The sequence below is a fragment of the Microtus pennsylvanicus genome, chromosome 1 (assembly GCF_037038515.1).
Source record: "Microtus pennsylvanicus isolate mMicPen1 chromosome 1, mMicPen1.hap1, whole genome shotgun sequence".
NCBI classification, from domain to species: domain Eukaryota; kingdom Metazoa; phylum Chordata; class Mammalia; order Rodentia; family Cricetidae; genus Microtus; species Microtus pennsylvanicus.
The window spans coordinates 183,163,163-183,178,492 of record NC_134579.1 but is presented as its reverse complement, the minus strand read 5'-3'; the positions used below and the strand labels follow the sequence as shown (position 1 = coordinate 183,178,492).

The window sequence follows — 15,330 nt, the reverse complement described above, 5'->3', positions numbered from 1 at the left end:
GGTAAAACTATGTATCCAGTTCCTAATAGTTCACACCAACATAGGCGTTGTATTTTCATGCTAACCTTAATAGTGTACTTTTTGACCACCGAGAGTGGACCCAATTTCTACTCAGAAAATGAAAAAATGTAATATTTTAAAGGTGACTTAAATGAGAATATATTTGCCAAAACAGAAAGGAAAGTGCACTTCTGCAGGTCAGAATATAACTCCAAGCAGCAGCAAACTGTCTAAAAGAAAAAGGAAAGATATTTCAGCAAGAAAAGATATCAACCTGCTCTGCAGCCCTGAGAACAACCGCAGCCATGACTAGTTCAATATTAATTCATTTGGGAAACTGCACACATTTCGGTCTGGACCATTAAAAGAGACACACTTGAATTAAAAACAACAACAACAAAAGAGACCCTAATATATGGAAGTCAAAGGTAAAACCATCATCAAAGAGGATGGAAAACCTATGGGCTAGGAGAAGGCACAGGGCTACTAGTCTAGTCCTTTCCAAGACACAAGCTGTCTGTGAATCAGTTCCATGAGGAAACCAATGACCCTTGAAGGTTTCTGTTCAAAATTAGGGGTTATAACCAGTTTAAAGTTAGAAGTGTCAAAAACTGACTTATATCCTAAAGCCAAATTTAAACCATAAACACGGATTGTGAGAATATATTTTAGTGGTATATCTTCTAAAGATTCACCTATCACCTGACCTTCCTCTTCTATGTGAGCAGTGAGATGGCACGTCCACAGCAGGAAGCCATGCACAGCAGGAAGCCATGCATAGCAGGGAACCGTGCACAGCAGGGAGCCATGCACAGCAGGGAACCGTGCACAGCAGGAAGCCATGCACAGCAGGGAACCGTGCACAGCAGGGAGCCAGGTATCCTTACCCCTCACCATGCACAAGGTAGCCAGCCCCTTGACTGCTGTGAAGTGGAATTTCACAATACTCCTAGGCTCAACTGCATCAAGAGCACAATCCCTTTCCTCCCCTACTATGACAATGTTCTTTTTAAACTCTGGTTGAACCTAAGTGTGCACAAATATTACATAATTCCAAAGACCTGTTTTCACTTCATAAAAAGGGCTGGTTTGTTTGTTTGTTTTAAGGTTTAAGAGTGAACCAAGAAGATGGCTTAGTGGGTAAACTGATGGTGGCAGAAGCTTGATTACCTGAACTGAATCCCTGAAACCCACATAAAGGTGGAAGGAGAACCAACTGACTTTCACATACCTACAGTGCCATGACTGCACCCAGAAACATATATCACATGCACATGCATGCACACTTATGTTTACACACACACACACACACACAGAGCCATTTGTATTCTCTTCTGTACTTTTAATCCATATATGTATTCTATACTTTGTTCAAATGATCTCCTATACATAGCTGGGTACTGGTAGTTTCCAATATTTTATACTTGAAAATAATGCTTACAATGAGCAATCACATATATATGTGTGTGCATGTATGCTTGTAATTTACAGGCTAGAGCACTCGTGTAAATTTCGGGAAGTAGGATTGCTAGGTAGAAGGGACTATGTTAAAAGGAGAAAGAGAAACCACAATAAGAAATAAAATTTTTAAACCTTAAAAACAAAATAAAAGTTAAGAGCTAAGGGTAGGTTGATCCCGAATTTCCTGAGAAACCGAAACACTGCTTTCCAAAGTGGTTGCACAAGTTTGCATTCCCACCAGCAATGGATGAGGGAACCCCTTCCTCCACAACCTCTCCAGCAGAGGCTATCATTGGTGTTTTTGATTTTAGCCAATCTGACAGATGTAAGATGATATCTCAAAGTTGTTTTGATTTGCATTTCCCTGATCGCTAAGGAGGTTGAGCATGACCTTAAGTGTCTTTTGGCCATTTGAACTTCTGTTGAGAATTCTCTATTCAGATCAGTGCCCCATTTTTTAATTGGGTTAATTAGCATTTTAAAGTCTAGTTTCTTGAGTTCTTTATATATTTTGGAGATCAGACCTTTGTCTGTTGCGGGTTTGGTGAAGATCTTCTTCCAGTCAGTGGGTTGCCTTTTTGTCTTAGTGACAGTGTCCTTTGCTTTACAGAAGCTTCTCAGTTTCAGTAGGAGATAGAGACAGAGACCCACACTGGAGCACTGGACTGAGCTCCCAAAGTCCCAATGAGGAACAGAAGGAGGGAGTAGATGAGCATGGAAGTCAGGACCAAGAGGGGTGCACTCACCCACGGAGACAGTGGGGCTGATCTATTGGGAGCTCACCAAGGCCAGCTGGACTGTGACTGAAAAAGCAGGGGATAAAACCGGACTCTCTGAATATGGCGGACAATGAGGGCTGCTGAGAAGCCAAGGACAATGGCACGGGGTTTTGATCCTACTTCATGTTCTGGCTTTGTGGGAGCCTAGCCAGTTTGGATGTTCACTCTCCTAGACCAGGATGAAGGGGGGAGGACTTTGGACTTTCCACAGGGCAGGGAACTCTGACTGCTCTTCAGACTTGAGAGGGAGGGGGAGAGGAGTGGGGGGAGAGGAAGAAGAGTGGGGGGACAGGGAGAGGAGTGGGGGGGGGGAGTAGGAGGCTGAGAGGAGGCAGAATTTTTTTTCTCAAAAAAAAAAAAGAATAATTATCCGAAAAAAAAAAGTTAAGAGCTAAGCTTCTAGAGAAAGACAAATCATACCATTCATCACATCCAAAAGAATAAACCCCAAATGGATCAGAGTTCTAAAACAAACAAACAAAAATATAAACAGCTTCAAAGGGACTAGAAAAAAGTATAGTTGAAGCCTTTATAGCTTGAGAAGAGGGAAAACTTACAATGCAAGAAAGCAAATGCTGTCAAAGTAAACGACAACAATATAGAAGGAAGTATTGTGATTTATTACAGAAATACTGGAAGAGAAAGGCTAATATCTCTATAAAGTATCTTTACATAAGGCAGGAGGAAAAAGACATAAAACTCTAATCCAAAATACCTGTATAATGGCCCTTAAAAAAATGGCAAGACAATTTATTTTTTATACATTTCCACCTAACAAATCAGGAAAATTACAAAAGCTTAAGAATATATTTTTTAGTAGTAAACTTGCAGAACAAGAACTCTCTTACATGGCTGCAGAAATCCAAAGCTGAATAGTAGAGAATTTATTTAGTAGCATCTAGCAAAATTACATATTCCATTTAATTAGCACTCCTATTTCTCGAAATTTACACCAGAGCTCTAGCCTCAAAATTACAAAGGTAGGTGTGTATGTGTGTGTATAATATATTCATATGATTGCTCATTGTAAGCATTATTTTCAAGTATAAAATATTGGAAACTACCAGTACCCAGGAATGTATAGGAGATCATTTGAACAAACTATAGAATACACGTATGGATTAATACTACAGAAGAGAATGAAAACGGCTGGAATGTAGCTCAGTGACAGAGTGCTTGTATTTTCTCTAGTACCACATACAACAAAAGAATGGGGACAATATCTGAACAGAAAAAGATTTCTAAGAAATACTGTTAAATGGAAAACAACATCAACAAACAAAAAAACAAAGAGACAACACGTGGAGTATCAAACACTTTATATAAAAAAAGTACGAATAAGAAATTGTACCTACATAAGCATATCACTAGGAAAAGAAAATAGAATCAATTAGCAAACAAGGTTGTTCACCAAAACCAGAAACAAAAAGGAGAGCACATTATTGTATAGATGAGAGTGAATTCTGCTTGTGTAAATGTCAACACAATAAAAAGAAGTAATGCAGGAGCAGAAGGCAGAGATCTATGGAGCCAAGTGACTTTCAAAAGGAGAAAAAAGCAAGCACAGAATTTGACTTTAGAGCTCCTTAAGCATGGACAGAAGTGAAAATATATCTTAAGTTGTTTATGGTAGGTGTGGTAGTTTGGATGAGAAATCCCCTACAAACTCAGATTATTTGAATACTTGGTCCTACTTGGTGATGCTGTTTGGAGATGTTTAGGAGGTTCAGTTTGCTTGAGGAAGATGTCACTGGGCACGGGCTTTGGGAGTAGAAAGTTTTGTCTATTTCCAATTTGTTCTTTCTGCTTGGTACTTATGGTAAAAGATGTGAACTCTCAGCATCCTTGTTCCTGCCACCTGCTGCCACACTTTCCCATCAGGATGGATTCCTATACAACCACTGAGTCCAAACAAACTCTTCCACCATGACTTGCCTTGGCTGTGGCGTTTTATCAGAGCAACAGCGAACAAATAGGATTCTTTCCCCCCAGTGGCATCGGCAAAGAATCCTGACTATTTTAGAAAATTACAGAAAAAAGCAAAAGAGCAAACATGCTGAACATAAGAACTGGGATTCTCCCTGAAGAGAAAGGTAAACATCAACAGGACTGGAACAGGGAGGAAACGAATCTGTGGTCATCAGCAGAAATATCTGCTACATGTGTAAACCCATGATTTCTAATAAGTCTATGTGTAGGCTTACATGTGTGTATATGCATGTGTATTTCCATTTGCACTAGCATGTATAGTACGTTTATACACATGTGTATTCTTTGCTTACCCTCGGAGAAGTTTTAGAACCTAAACTTGTTTTTTGTTTTTTTTTTTTTTATGGGTCCAAGATCTTTTTTTCTTATTTATTTTTTTATTGAGAAAAGGAAGAAAAAAAACAAGTTTCCACCTCCTCCCAGCCTCCCATTTCCCTCCCCCTCCTCCCACACTTCTCCCCCTCCTCCCACCCTTCTCCCCCTACTCCCACTCCTTTCCCCCTCCCTCTCCAGTCCAAAGAGCAGTCAGGGTTCCCTGCCCTGTGGTAAGTCCTAGGTCCGCCCCCCCGTCCATATCTAGGAAGGTGAACATCCAAACTGGCTAGGCTCCCACAAAGCCAGCCCATTGCGTAGGATCAAAACCCCGTGCCATTGTCCTTGGCTTCTCATCAGCCCTCATTGATGGATGGAGATAGAGACAGAGACCCACACTGGAGCACTGGACTGAGCTCCCAAGGTCCCAATGAGGAGCAGAAGGAGGGAGAACATGAGCAAAGAAGTCGGGACCACGAGGGGTGCACCCACCCACTGAGACAGTGGAGCTGATCTACTGGGAGCTCACCAAGGCCAGCTGGACTGTGACTAAACTTGGTTTTTGATACCATCTCCCCACTAAAAGAAACAAGGAGAAATGACTGATACCAGGGCTTTGGTATGAAAAAAAAGTAAGCCAGAAATTTTAAAAGTTCTCTAAGGGGGAAAAAAGTGACAGGTCACAAAGACAGACTCAGTGTGAAAGGAGTAGGCAGAGCCAGGCTCACAGCGAATTGGCCCAATGGCTAATAGCTAATAATGAAGGGTATCAGGACTTCTACATCACCTGACACAAAGGGACAGACTTAGTAGTTCCTGTTGATAATAAGTGAAATTAGCAACAGAAAGAGAAGAAGTCCTTAAGCAGAAAAATCATCAAGGAAAAGACTGATTGAAACAAGAATCTTGCCACTGGATGCTAAATCTGACTTGACAAGATGAAGAGACACCTGGATAAGGAGCAGTATATTTACAAGCTCTTAATGTATCTCCTACAAATGCTTCAGATTAACTGCAAGAATATAAAATATAACAGTAACTAACCATCACATATGGAAAATCAAATTCAATTGGTACCATGCTGAAAAAAATTAGTATTAATACTGAGGCAGAGAAGCAGGGTATGCAAGCCTTAAGGACGTAACATCTCTAGTGGGAATGAATAACCATTCTAAGGAAATTAAAACCACTCAAATGAAAACTATTTTAATCTTAAATGTGTTAATAATGTTCCAAATAAAAACGACTTTAACAGTAAAACACAACACCCAACTGCAGAATATAAATAGATAAATGCAAATATATACAAAATTCTTATTCTTAAGAATGTATACTGATGTCTTTGAGAGAGGAAGGTAAAACATGCAATGCTCACGGACTGAAGAGATGGCTCAGGGGTTAAGAGCACTGGCTGACCTCCTAGAGGACCCAATTCAGTTCCCAGCACACACATGACGGCTCACAACTGTCTGTAACTCCAGTTCTAAGTGGATCCAACACCATCAACAGACATACATGTAAGGCCAAACATAAATGAATAAATAATTTTTTAAAAAACAAAGTAAATGTAACCTTCAAATGATTCAAGAAAAAATATAAATAAAATAAAATGATAAGGTAAAAGAAGCCAAATATTAACAAGAGCTTAAGCTGGGATTGGATATGTGGATATTATTTGTTCTTATAATTTGTAAGTAAACTTGATATTGGTTCCAATAGCAAGCTCAAAATGTGAGAATGTGTTTAGGGAAATGAAGGTAGAGAAGAACAAACTAGCATACTGAGAGAGGGGTCCACAGAAACATGCCAAAAAGTGCACTGGTGAATTAGCTCAAAACAAATTACACAAATTTCTTCCACCCCTCGGAACTCTAGACCAGATGCCACTTCTTCCTAATCACATTTGGCCACACTCCTGAAGTTAATTTAGGTGCAAGTAGTGGCCAGTAAACTTTATACAGAGAGAGACAGTTCTGCAGAAGCAACAATTACATGAACTACTGGAGTCTGATCACAAAAGCGATATACTGGGTAACCCTGACCACGTCACATAGCCTCTCCTTGCATCGCAATTTCCTCAGGAAGACTTCAAAGTGTCTTCATACTGGCTGTCATCAGTATTAGAGAACAATATAGTACTGACCCACAGATTCAACAGGCACTGACCTTGCATCTCCACTGCTCCCAAGACAGCTGTGGTGACACTAACTAAACAACAGTGGGTTTTGTCAGATAAAATTTAAATAAGAGTATTGCCTGCCTAAGGACTACATCAAACAAGAAAGCAATCTGAGAAAAGGAAAACGTCAGAATCAGATGAAGTCACTTGGAATTTCAGGCTTTCCATAGACTTAATAAGGAGAGCATCTCAGGGAAGTTCAGAAGAACGTGGGCTATGGTGTCAGCAAGCAGACTCAAGACTATGGCGACTTAGTCACCTTTAGTTTCACGCTTACTCAAAAACTCCCACAAACAGAATCAAAGTTATGTTTTTCCTCTATCCAAATACATGGCTATTTATTTAAAAGCATGAGTATTTTCTGCTTTGTTTTTTTCATTCTTCCCGTAAGCGTTTTCCTAATTAAATAAATACTATGATTCTATATATCTCTACAAGATATGATATGCTGAGAGACATCTGTGAAAAAATAAGCCTGATGCTCCCCCCAGTGGCTTACTTGGAATAAAACCCACAATATTCTAGTCACATCCATCAAATGACAAAGTGTTAAATATGAGCTATTATACAAGAAAAGTTTGTCAAGTCAATCTCTCATCCAAAGCATACTATAACCTTCACTGCTATAAATAAGCAAAATCTATGCATTAGTGTAACAAATAGACTTATATACCTGTTCCAACAAATGGATCAAAGACAACATCATTTTCTTTCACTTTTGCATGGTTGGCCATGATGAACGATAAGCCAGCATCCATACTTGTATTTCCAATAAAATGTCTCTTTTTGACACTATATGACTCAATTAGCTCTCTTTGCCCATCTGCAATCTAGATCAGAGATTTTTAAAAGTTAGTCTAGCTATACAGAACAGACTCAAGATAATTATTCACAATAAAAAAGATAGCATCTTGCTAATGAGAACTTTTTCCCACTTATTACTGTTCTAAACTTAATCCTTCAAAAATCACAGGACTGAGACCGTTACAGTCAATCTTTTTACTTCTCTAATGCCTTTCCACCTACTTTGTGCTTTCAAACCAAGTAGGAATCAAATTTAAATATAATTATTCTAGGGCGTGGTCTTGAGTTTTCTCATCTCTCTTTTCTCTTTCTCTGAAATGACAAGCATCCATAACATGGCTCTCAGCTGCCATCCACCTATCCAGCCTCAGGACAGTAAGCAGACACTTCTATAACTCCATCTCCCCTCAGAACGGAGGTTTTCATGAGAGACACTGCACCGGCCCAGCACTCTGCCCTCTCTCTGTCTCACTAAAACAGTACCCCTGACATTCTGGGAAATCTTGTTTCCACCATCAGGTGTAACCTCCATTTCCTAGGTCGTCTCTAACAAGCTCCTTATGTTTCACAGAAATCTCTGAAAAATACCAATTATAATCACATGGTTTTCAGCAATTTTAAAAATAAAGCAGTTCTGATTCCAGTTGCTTCCAATTTTTACATATAAAAAAAATCAAATACAAAGGTAGGCATGGTATCTGTTTTGACCAGAGCTCTACCACTGATCCCCATCCCCACCCTGCATTTAGCTTTCAAAGAAAGAAGTAAGATAGGTGGAAGGAACTTGCTTACCCATCTACCAAAATAAATATTATGTGGAGTCTCAGGGATGCGGTTTGGGTCCAAACCATAGTCCTCCAAAACAGAGAATACATGCTGTGGTTTCTTTAAGTTCACTTTTCCTTCAAATGGCAGAAATTCAAGAGCCTAAAAAAAGAAAAGTAATTCGTCAATAGCCTTTTAAGAGAACGGCCAAAGAGAATGGCACCAATGCTGTCAACTACATCCATATAAAACCTGAGAAAGCTTGGAAAGGAATTCTAGACACAAAAGAACAGAGGTAAGTATAACTTTTTTCAGATGGGCTATTTGCTGGCAGCAAGCAGAGGCACCATGACTCATAAGTGGCTTTTATACATAAAGCAAAATAAAATAGTCTACAATCCCAGAGAGCCTACATAACAATGAGGATACTAAGAGAGACTTACATAGACCTAATCTACATGGAAAGTAGAAAAAGACATGATCTCCTGAGTAAATTGGGAACATGGTGACCATGGAAGTGGGTTGAAGGGGAGGGGAGAGGCAGGGAGGGCAGCAGAGAAAAATATATAGCTCAATAAATGGGAAGAAAAAAGAAAAGGCTTACCAACTCAGCATAAGAAAAGGCAGATTCTGACTCTTTCAGGAGACTAAGCATTTGAATAGTTTGTGAGCAGAGTGCTACAAATTGCTTAATGGCAGCATAGACCCACTGTGTGACTTAAAATGGGGCTGTGAGCATGGCTTGCAAAGCTGGAGCTGAAAGGACCTCTGTCATGTTGGACTAGGCAGAACCAAAGGCAAAGCAGCCTTAGTTCTAACCATGACACTTAACATTTAAAAAAGCGCTCCTGGTCAAAAAAATTAATTACAGATACGCACGCAATTAAGACAAATTAAAATAAAAAAGACCTCTAAATGGGTCACAGTGTTGGAAAAATGTACACAGGCTTAGGAAAAAGAGGAAAAAGAGTATAGACAGTTATAATATAAAAGGGTACAGTCATAGACTAAAGGAGTAAAGATAATAACCATTAAACTTGCAGAAAAAGTAATGGAGTAAAAAAAATAAGCCATGTAAAGATGCAATATACACAGAGATTATGTATAATATTGTGTTTTCTTTGAATTTTTTGACTGTGAGTAAGCTAAGTACAGAGAGACATTTGATTCTGGGGGCTGCTAAGCTAAACCAATATATATATTTTAAAGGTATCTAGACTTCAAAATTTGGGTCTAAGGATATGTTGCTTTGGAAAAGAGGTTCTGCTTTTGTTTCCACAAAAGATGAGGAACCTGTGGATTCCTTCCAGACTAATGTGATTTGATGGAACAAGAAGCCCTGAAAGGTATCTGAACCACCAAAAATTCTTTCCCAACAAAAAGCAGGAAGCAGTTAGGAAAGAACTATACCCAAATTCCCAAATATTGTTTATAAATGTTTGCTTACATTTAAAGAGGGATATGTTATAGAAATGAATATTTTGCACTGATCTGTATCTTGGTCTAATTGATACAAACTTAAGATCAATTTTGTTTTATATATATATATATATATATATATATATATATATATATATATATATATGTTTATATATATATATATATGCTCTTAAAATATTGTATTTGTGCAGCTCATTTAAAATGCAATGCATAATTAAGAAATATAAGTTAATAGACAGTCATCTATAAAATTAAGCTTGTAATCATGTTAGTTAGGTTTTCTAGATATACAGAGATATATTTCAGGGTAGCTATTCTTCAAATCTTTCAAAGACTTACAGAATATGGCATTTAAATGTTTTAAAAACTTAGGACTTTTCATGACGAGACACATCTGCTCCTGGCAGCACCATTTACTTCAAGAGGAAGATGGGCATCAAAGAGGCTCCTTATGAAGTTGGTTAGCCATTTGGGCAAGAAACTGCTTTTACCTGGAGTGCTTTGATGTTATGCTGTATGACCTGGACATACAGGACCCACAGAAAAATGACTGCTAAACTTGCCTAAACTAAAGGTGAGATGGTTCTTTGGGGTTCCTGCTTCATCAAAGAGTCTGCCAGATATTCTGCAGGACACAGAAGAAAGCAACTGACAAAATGCCAATATAGGTGGAACTCTCTCTGAAATTTCCTGCTTCATGGAAAAGTGTGCTGGATACTATGGGCCTGTAGGCTGAAAATGGATGCCCCAATGGTACAGAAGAATTTTGGGTGACTGTCCAGGCAGCGAGATGTCTCTGTCAATTCTAGAGTTTTGGAAGTTGCTTATAATGTACTTCCTGTTAACTCCGGTAATATCATATCCTTCTGGGGCCTTTGATGGAGTTGAAAATTAGATAGTTATAGTTTTCCTTAGTTATGATAAAAGATAAAGTAGATATAAGTACTGTAACTGTAATTTTTGGTTGATAACTATTTTGTTGTATGTAATTTTGCCATGCTAAAGTTAAAACCTTCCTCCTTTATCAGACAGAAAAGGGGAGGTGATGCAGGATTCCCTTCTGTATACTGTGAATATGTTTTATTGTCATTGGTTAAGAAAAAAGCTGTTTTCAGTCAATGGCTTAACAGAGTAAAGTCAGATGGGAAATGCAAACAGAGAGAGACAGACAGACAGAGAGTAGGCAGAGTCAGGGAAACACCATGCAGCCTCTGGAGGAGAAAGACAACCCTCTCACCTGCCAGTAAACCACAAGCTTCATGGTAAAATAAAAAAAAAAATACAAATGGGTTAATTTAAGATGTAAGGGCTAGCTAGAAATATGCTTAAGCTACTGGCCAAACAGTATTGCAATTAATATATTTTCTGTGTGATTATTCCAGGTTTGGACAGTCGGAAATGAACAAGCAGCCTCTGCCTACAAATTCTAATGTACTACAGGAATTTATAAAAAGAATCATAGAAAACAGTGCTTATCTAGTAATACATGCTGTGTGGGTCTGATGTCACAACTACACAAGATACACATACACAACATAGAAAGCCTAAACAGACATTACATATTCACATATATAAACAGCTAGAGTATATTTAGTCCACAGGCTTCGGTTCAGCTAATTTCACTTACATCTATTCGTTTGACTTTTTCTTCTTGAGTCAATGTTTTATTAAATGTATGAATCTTTATTTTATATGTAGACTCTGAATGTAGAAATGGAACCTAAAATAGAAGCAGATAAATTTTGTAAGCATATGCATTCTACAGAACAGGCACACATGCCTACGTAAAATCACATTTCACTACGCACCATCTTCTCCACAGGGTAATTTTTAAGAGAAGTATACAGCTCCTCAGGAGATTTTCCATGACCCCATAGTTCAAATATAGACCTAGGAAATAAATGGTTGGTACTAACCTCAGTAAAGAACTTAGTTCACACAGCAATACATAATAGTTATTTTGCTAGTTCTTTATGCTTGCTACAATAAAACCATCATTGGCCATGCTTTCTCATCTATTCATGAGAAATGCGTATGCTGGAAACAAACAACAATATAACCCCAAACCATACAAAGAAGCCGAACCTGACATGAAAGATGGGAAATCCAACATTAAGTTAGGGGGTTTTCCAATTTTTCATCATTTATCCAAATACATAAATATATATGCATATATTTGAGGGGGGCCAGGGACTGAGCACAGGGTCTTATGTGTGTTAAGCATGCTGCCAACCACTGAACTATACCCTATGCCTTTTTTATTATATACTATACTGGATAATATAAACATTGCAACAAAATCTCATGGCACTGTAAGAAAAGCTGCAGAAAATCAAAATTTTCTAAACACTTTCCCCATTAAAAAGGGGAATGGTAAGCAAAAAGAAAAACACATCATTACTATTTAGTTATCATTTGTTAAAATTTACTACACAACTCAAAACGTTGAGCTCTAATAAAGTGAGTACCTAGGGTTTGCTATATGTTTCATTTTGTGGAATATACAAAATATTCCATTTGAAAGGGGCTGGAGAGATTGCTCAGTAACTAAGAGAGCTTGCTGCTCTTGCAGGAAACCCAATTTGGTTCCCAGCACCCACATCAAGCAGCTTACAACCACCAGTAACTATAGTTCCAGGGATCCAAGTCTATCTTCTGGCCTCTGAGGGCATCTGCACACATGTATACATTCAGGCAAAGAGATATGTATATAAAATAAAAATACATAAATAAATCTTCTAAAAATCCTTACTAAAACAATTTTAATCTAATTTTAAGCCTAACTCAACCTCAGAAATTTTTGTTTTTAATGTTTTTAATATGACCTTGTATGTCTAGTTTATCTGTAGGTTGCATATACAGTCTTTGAAAGTGAATTCCTCTTCTGTTGAATTTAGAGCAAGCAAGTAATGCTACTCTTACTTAGCAGTTTCTTTAGGAGTAGCTCAACCACAGAAATAAAGAACAACTAAAAGGAAAATGTTATATATTTTACAGTATTATACAATTATTCATTTTACTACTTATCAAAGATATGCATCAAAAGAAATGAGCTTTCAACATATTTGTTTTGAGTACTCAAGTAGCTATTTTAAATGTAATATCCCTTACTTCTGGAATTCAAAAACTTCAAACAACCATAAAATAAAGTGGCATACAAATAGTAGTTTTTATTTTTGTTGTTGTTGTTTCCATTTTCTAGTCATTTATATTTAATAATAAGATCTTTAACAAGCTGAAATTTAAGAAATCAGATTTAGAATTATGCATCCTTCTCAACAGGAAAAAGTTAGATAAATATGGAGGTGACCGTCATACTATAACATTACAAATCATTGCTATATTCTTTTCATTCCATTATTAAAAACAAAATCTAAGAAAAAATATTTCAATAATCTTTCATTATATTCAGGGAAAAATGCAACTAAGTGCCAATCAAAAGAATTTAAAGAAAAGAGAAATAAGGGAGGATAAGATAAAAATCTAGAAAAAAGAATGAGCAATGAACAATTTATTAAAAAATATGCTTGTTAGAATTCATTTCTCAACTGGGCAGTGGTGGTACACACCTTTAATCCCAGCACTCATGCATGGGCAAGTGGGTCTCTGTGAGTTTGAGAACAGCCTGGTCTACAAAGTGAGTTCCAGGACAACCAGAGCTACACAAAGAACCTCATCTCAAAAACCAAGGGAAAAAAAAAAAGAACTCATTTCTTTAACAAATATACTTCATGACAGTTCCCACATTTTAAAAATTTAAATTTACTAATCTGATCAACTGAAAATGGAAAATGAGAAAAGCAGTTTTATATTTTGTAAGACTTGGTGACACTAAGTGCAGCCTTCCTTCATATCCATATTCATTTTACATAAGGGTATGTCATTCCAGGGCCCTCCCACTGCACATGCAAGCGTCCGTCACCTCAGCTCCAGAAGGGGACTCTGTAAATCTATGTAACTCAGGCTAAGATGATCCCCCCTCCACGACCACCCTCCCAGCCTCTACCTCCTTCCCCAGCACAGAACAGAGAGTGGTTGTGAGCCCGTGTGTGGCGTGCAGCACAACACGAGGGGTTTCTCTTACTTGGCACACACTGTCCGCTTCATTAAGTTTCTGGCAATATCTTCAGAGGGAATGTTAAGAATCCAAAATGGAGACTGAAAGAAAAAAAAAGCATGCAAATTATTAAAAGGCTCCAAGGTCTAATACACTTTGATTCAGAAAGACAATGGGAGAAATTCCTACGTGTCACGTAAAAATGCCTGATCTGACTCTGACCAAAATAAGAATCATTCGGATAAGAAAATGATAAGTTACTTGTAGATAACCTGTTAATAAATTACATTGTAAGAAAACTCTTATAAAATGACTGTATAAATGAAAATGTCAGTACACTTTAAATTTACTTTTAAAGATAAAAACCTATTTCCTATGTATTTATGTATTCCAGACGGGCCTCATATTCAGTGTGTCAAGAGCCTCCTGCCTCCACCTCAAAGTCATGAAATTATAAGCCTGCGTGCAACATCTGGATTAAGATGACTTTTCATTTGCCTTTATGAAGTTTGACTAGAAAACTAATGCATATATGGCATATATTACTGGAAGTTTTGTTATTACTAATCACTCCTTATAATATCATTATTTTAACTTCTAAATATATTGCCTTGATTTATTCCCTAATTACTAAATCTCACCTCCCTTCCCCCTTTCCTTGCTCTCTATATGGTTTGCTTTTTGTTACCTGACACACCTAGCTGCCTCCATCAGACTGGCAGGGGGTTAAATCTCAGGGACATTTTCTTGAGAAATGATGAATATGGAAGGGTCCACCCCACTGGGAGCTGTGCCATCCCGGCAAGTGGTCCTGAAGTGTTTAAGAAAGCAAGCTGAGCAAGTCAGTAGGCAGCATTCCTCCATGGTCTCTGCTCCAGTTCCTGTCTCCAGGTCCCTGCCCTTTTATCCCTCCACGATGGACTAGAATCAGGCTGTAAAGCCAAATGAATCTTTTCCTCCACGACTTGATTTTGGTCCTAGGGTTTATCACCACAACAGAAACCAAACTATGTCAACCCCCTCTCAAAGACAAAGTCCCACTAAGTCGCCCACGCTAGGATCAAACTTGTCACTTTCCTGTCTTAACTTCCGAGGCGACAGAATTAAGGGGTACGCCACCATGCTCACCCTGGTCACCCATTTTCTGGATAGCTGTGGTCTGAGGCATCCTGTGAATTAACAGTGACATAAAGTCATGGTGTCTATACATTGCTACTAATTTTAATTATTTTATTTAAGGGGGAAAGCTTCAGATGTATCAGCAGTGGTTTCTTAGTCCTCTGTCCCCAAAAACGAACCGGTAAGCTCCACCCTTACAGCCCCTTGTCAGAACCTGGCCAAGCACAGCGCTGCTCTCTCACACATCGTATCCACACTCTCCCCTCCATCCTTCTTCGCATAGGGAAGGAGTCACTCTGAATTGCCATCACAGAAGACTTCGATTTAAGGACTGATTTCGGGCTTCCTTTGTTCTCTGAAACTATGAAGCTCCCATACTGGAACATGAAACTTGGGGTAGCCTGAATCTGTGTTCCCAGACAATG

General features: G+C 38.2%; 1 protein-coding gene across 2 annotated transcripts in view; it reads right to left on the bottom strand.

Moving 5' to 3' along the window:
• Positions 1-15,330, bottom strand: part of Trmt11 (tRNA methyltransferase 11) — a 53,959-nt gene that overhangs the window by 35,054 nt on the left and 3,575 nt on the right. The window contains exons 3-7 of one of the 2 annotated variants that reach the window (XM_075946528.1): positions 13,814-13,887; positions 11,538-11,619; positions 11,357-11,449; positions 8,317-8,451; positions 7,394-7,550 (exon numbers count right to left, since the gene is read on the bottom strand). In XM_075946528.1, coding sequence (XP_075802643.1) covers positions 7,394-7,550; positions 8,317-8,451; positions 11,357-11,449; positions 11,538-11,619; positions 13,814-13,887 — 541 coding nt within the window. The remainder of the gene's footprint in view (positions 1-7,393; positions 7,551-8,316; positions 8,452-11,356; positions 11,450-11,537; positions 11,620-13,813; positions 13,888-15,330) is intronic. The other variant, XM_075946533.1, reaches the window with a different exon arrangement.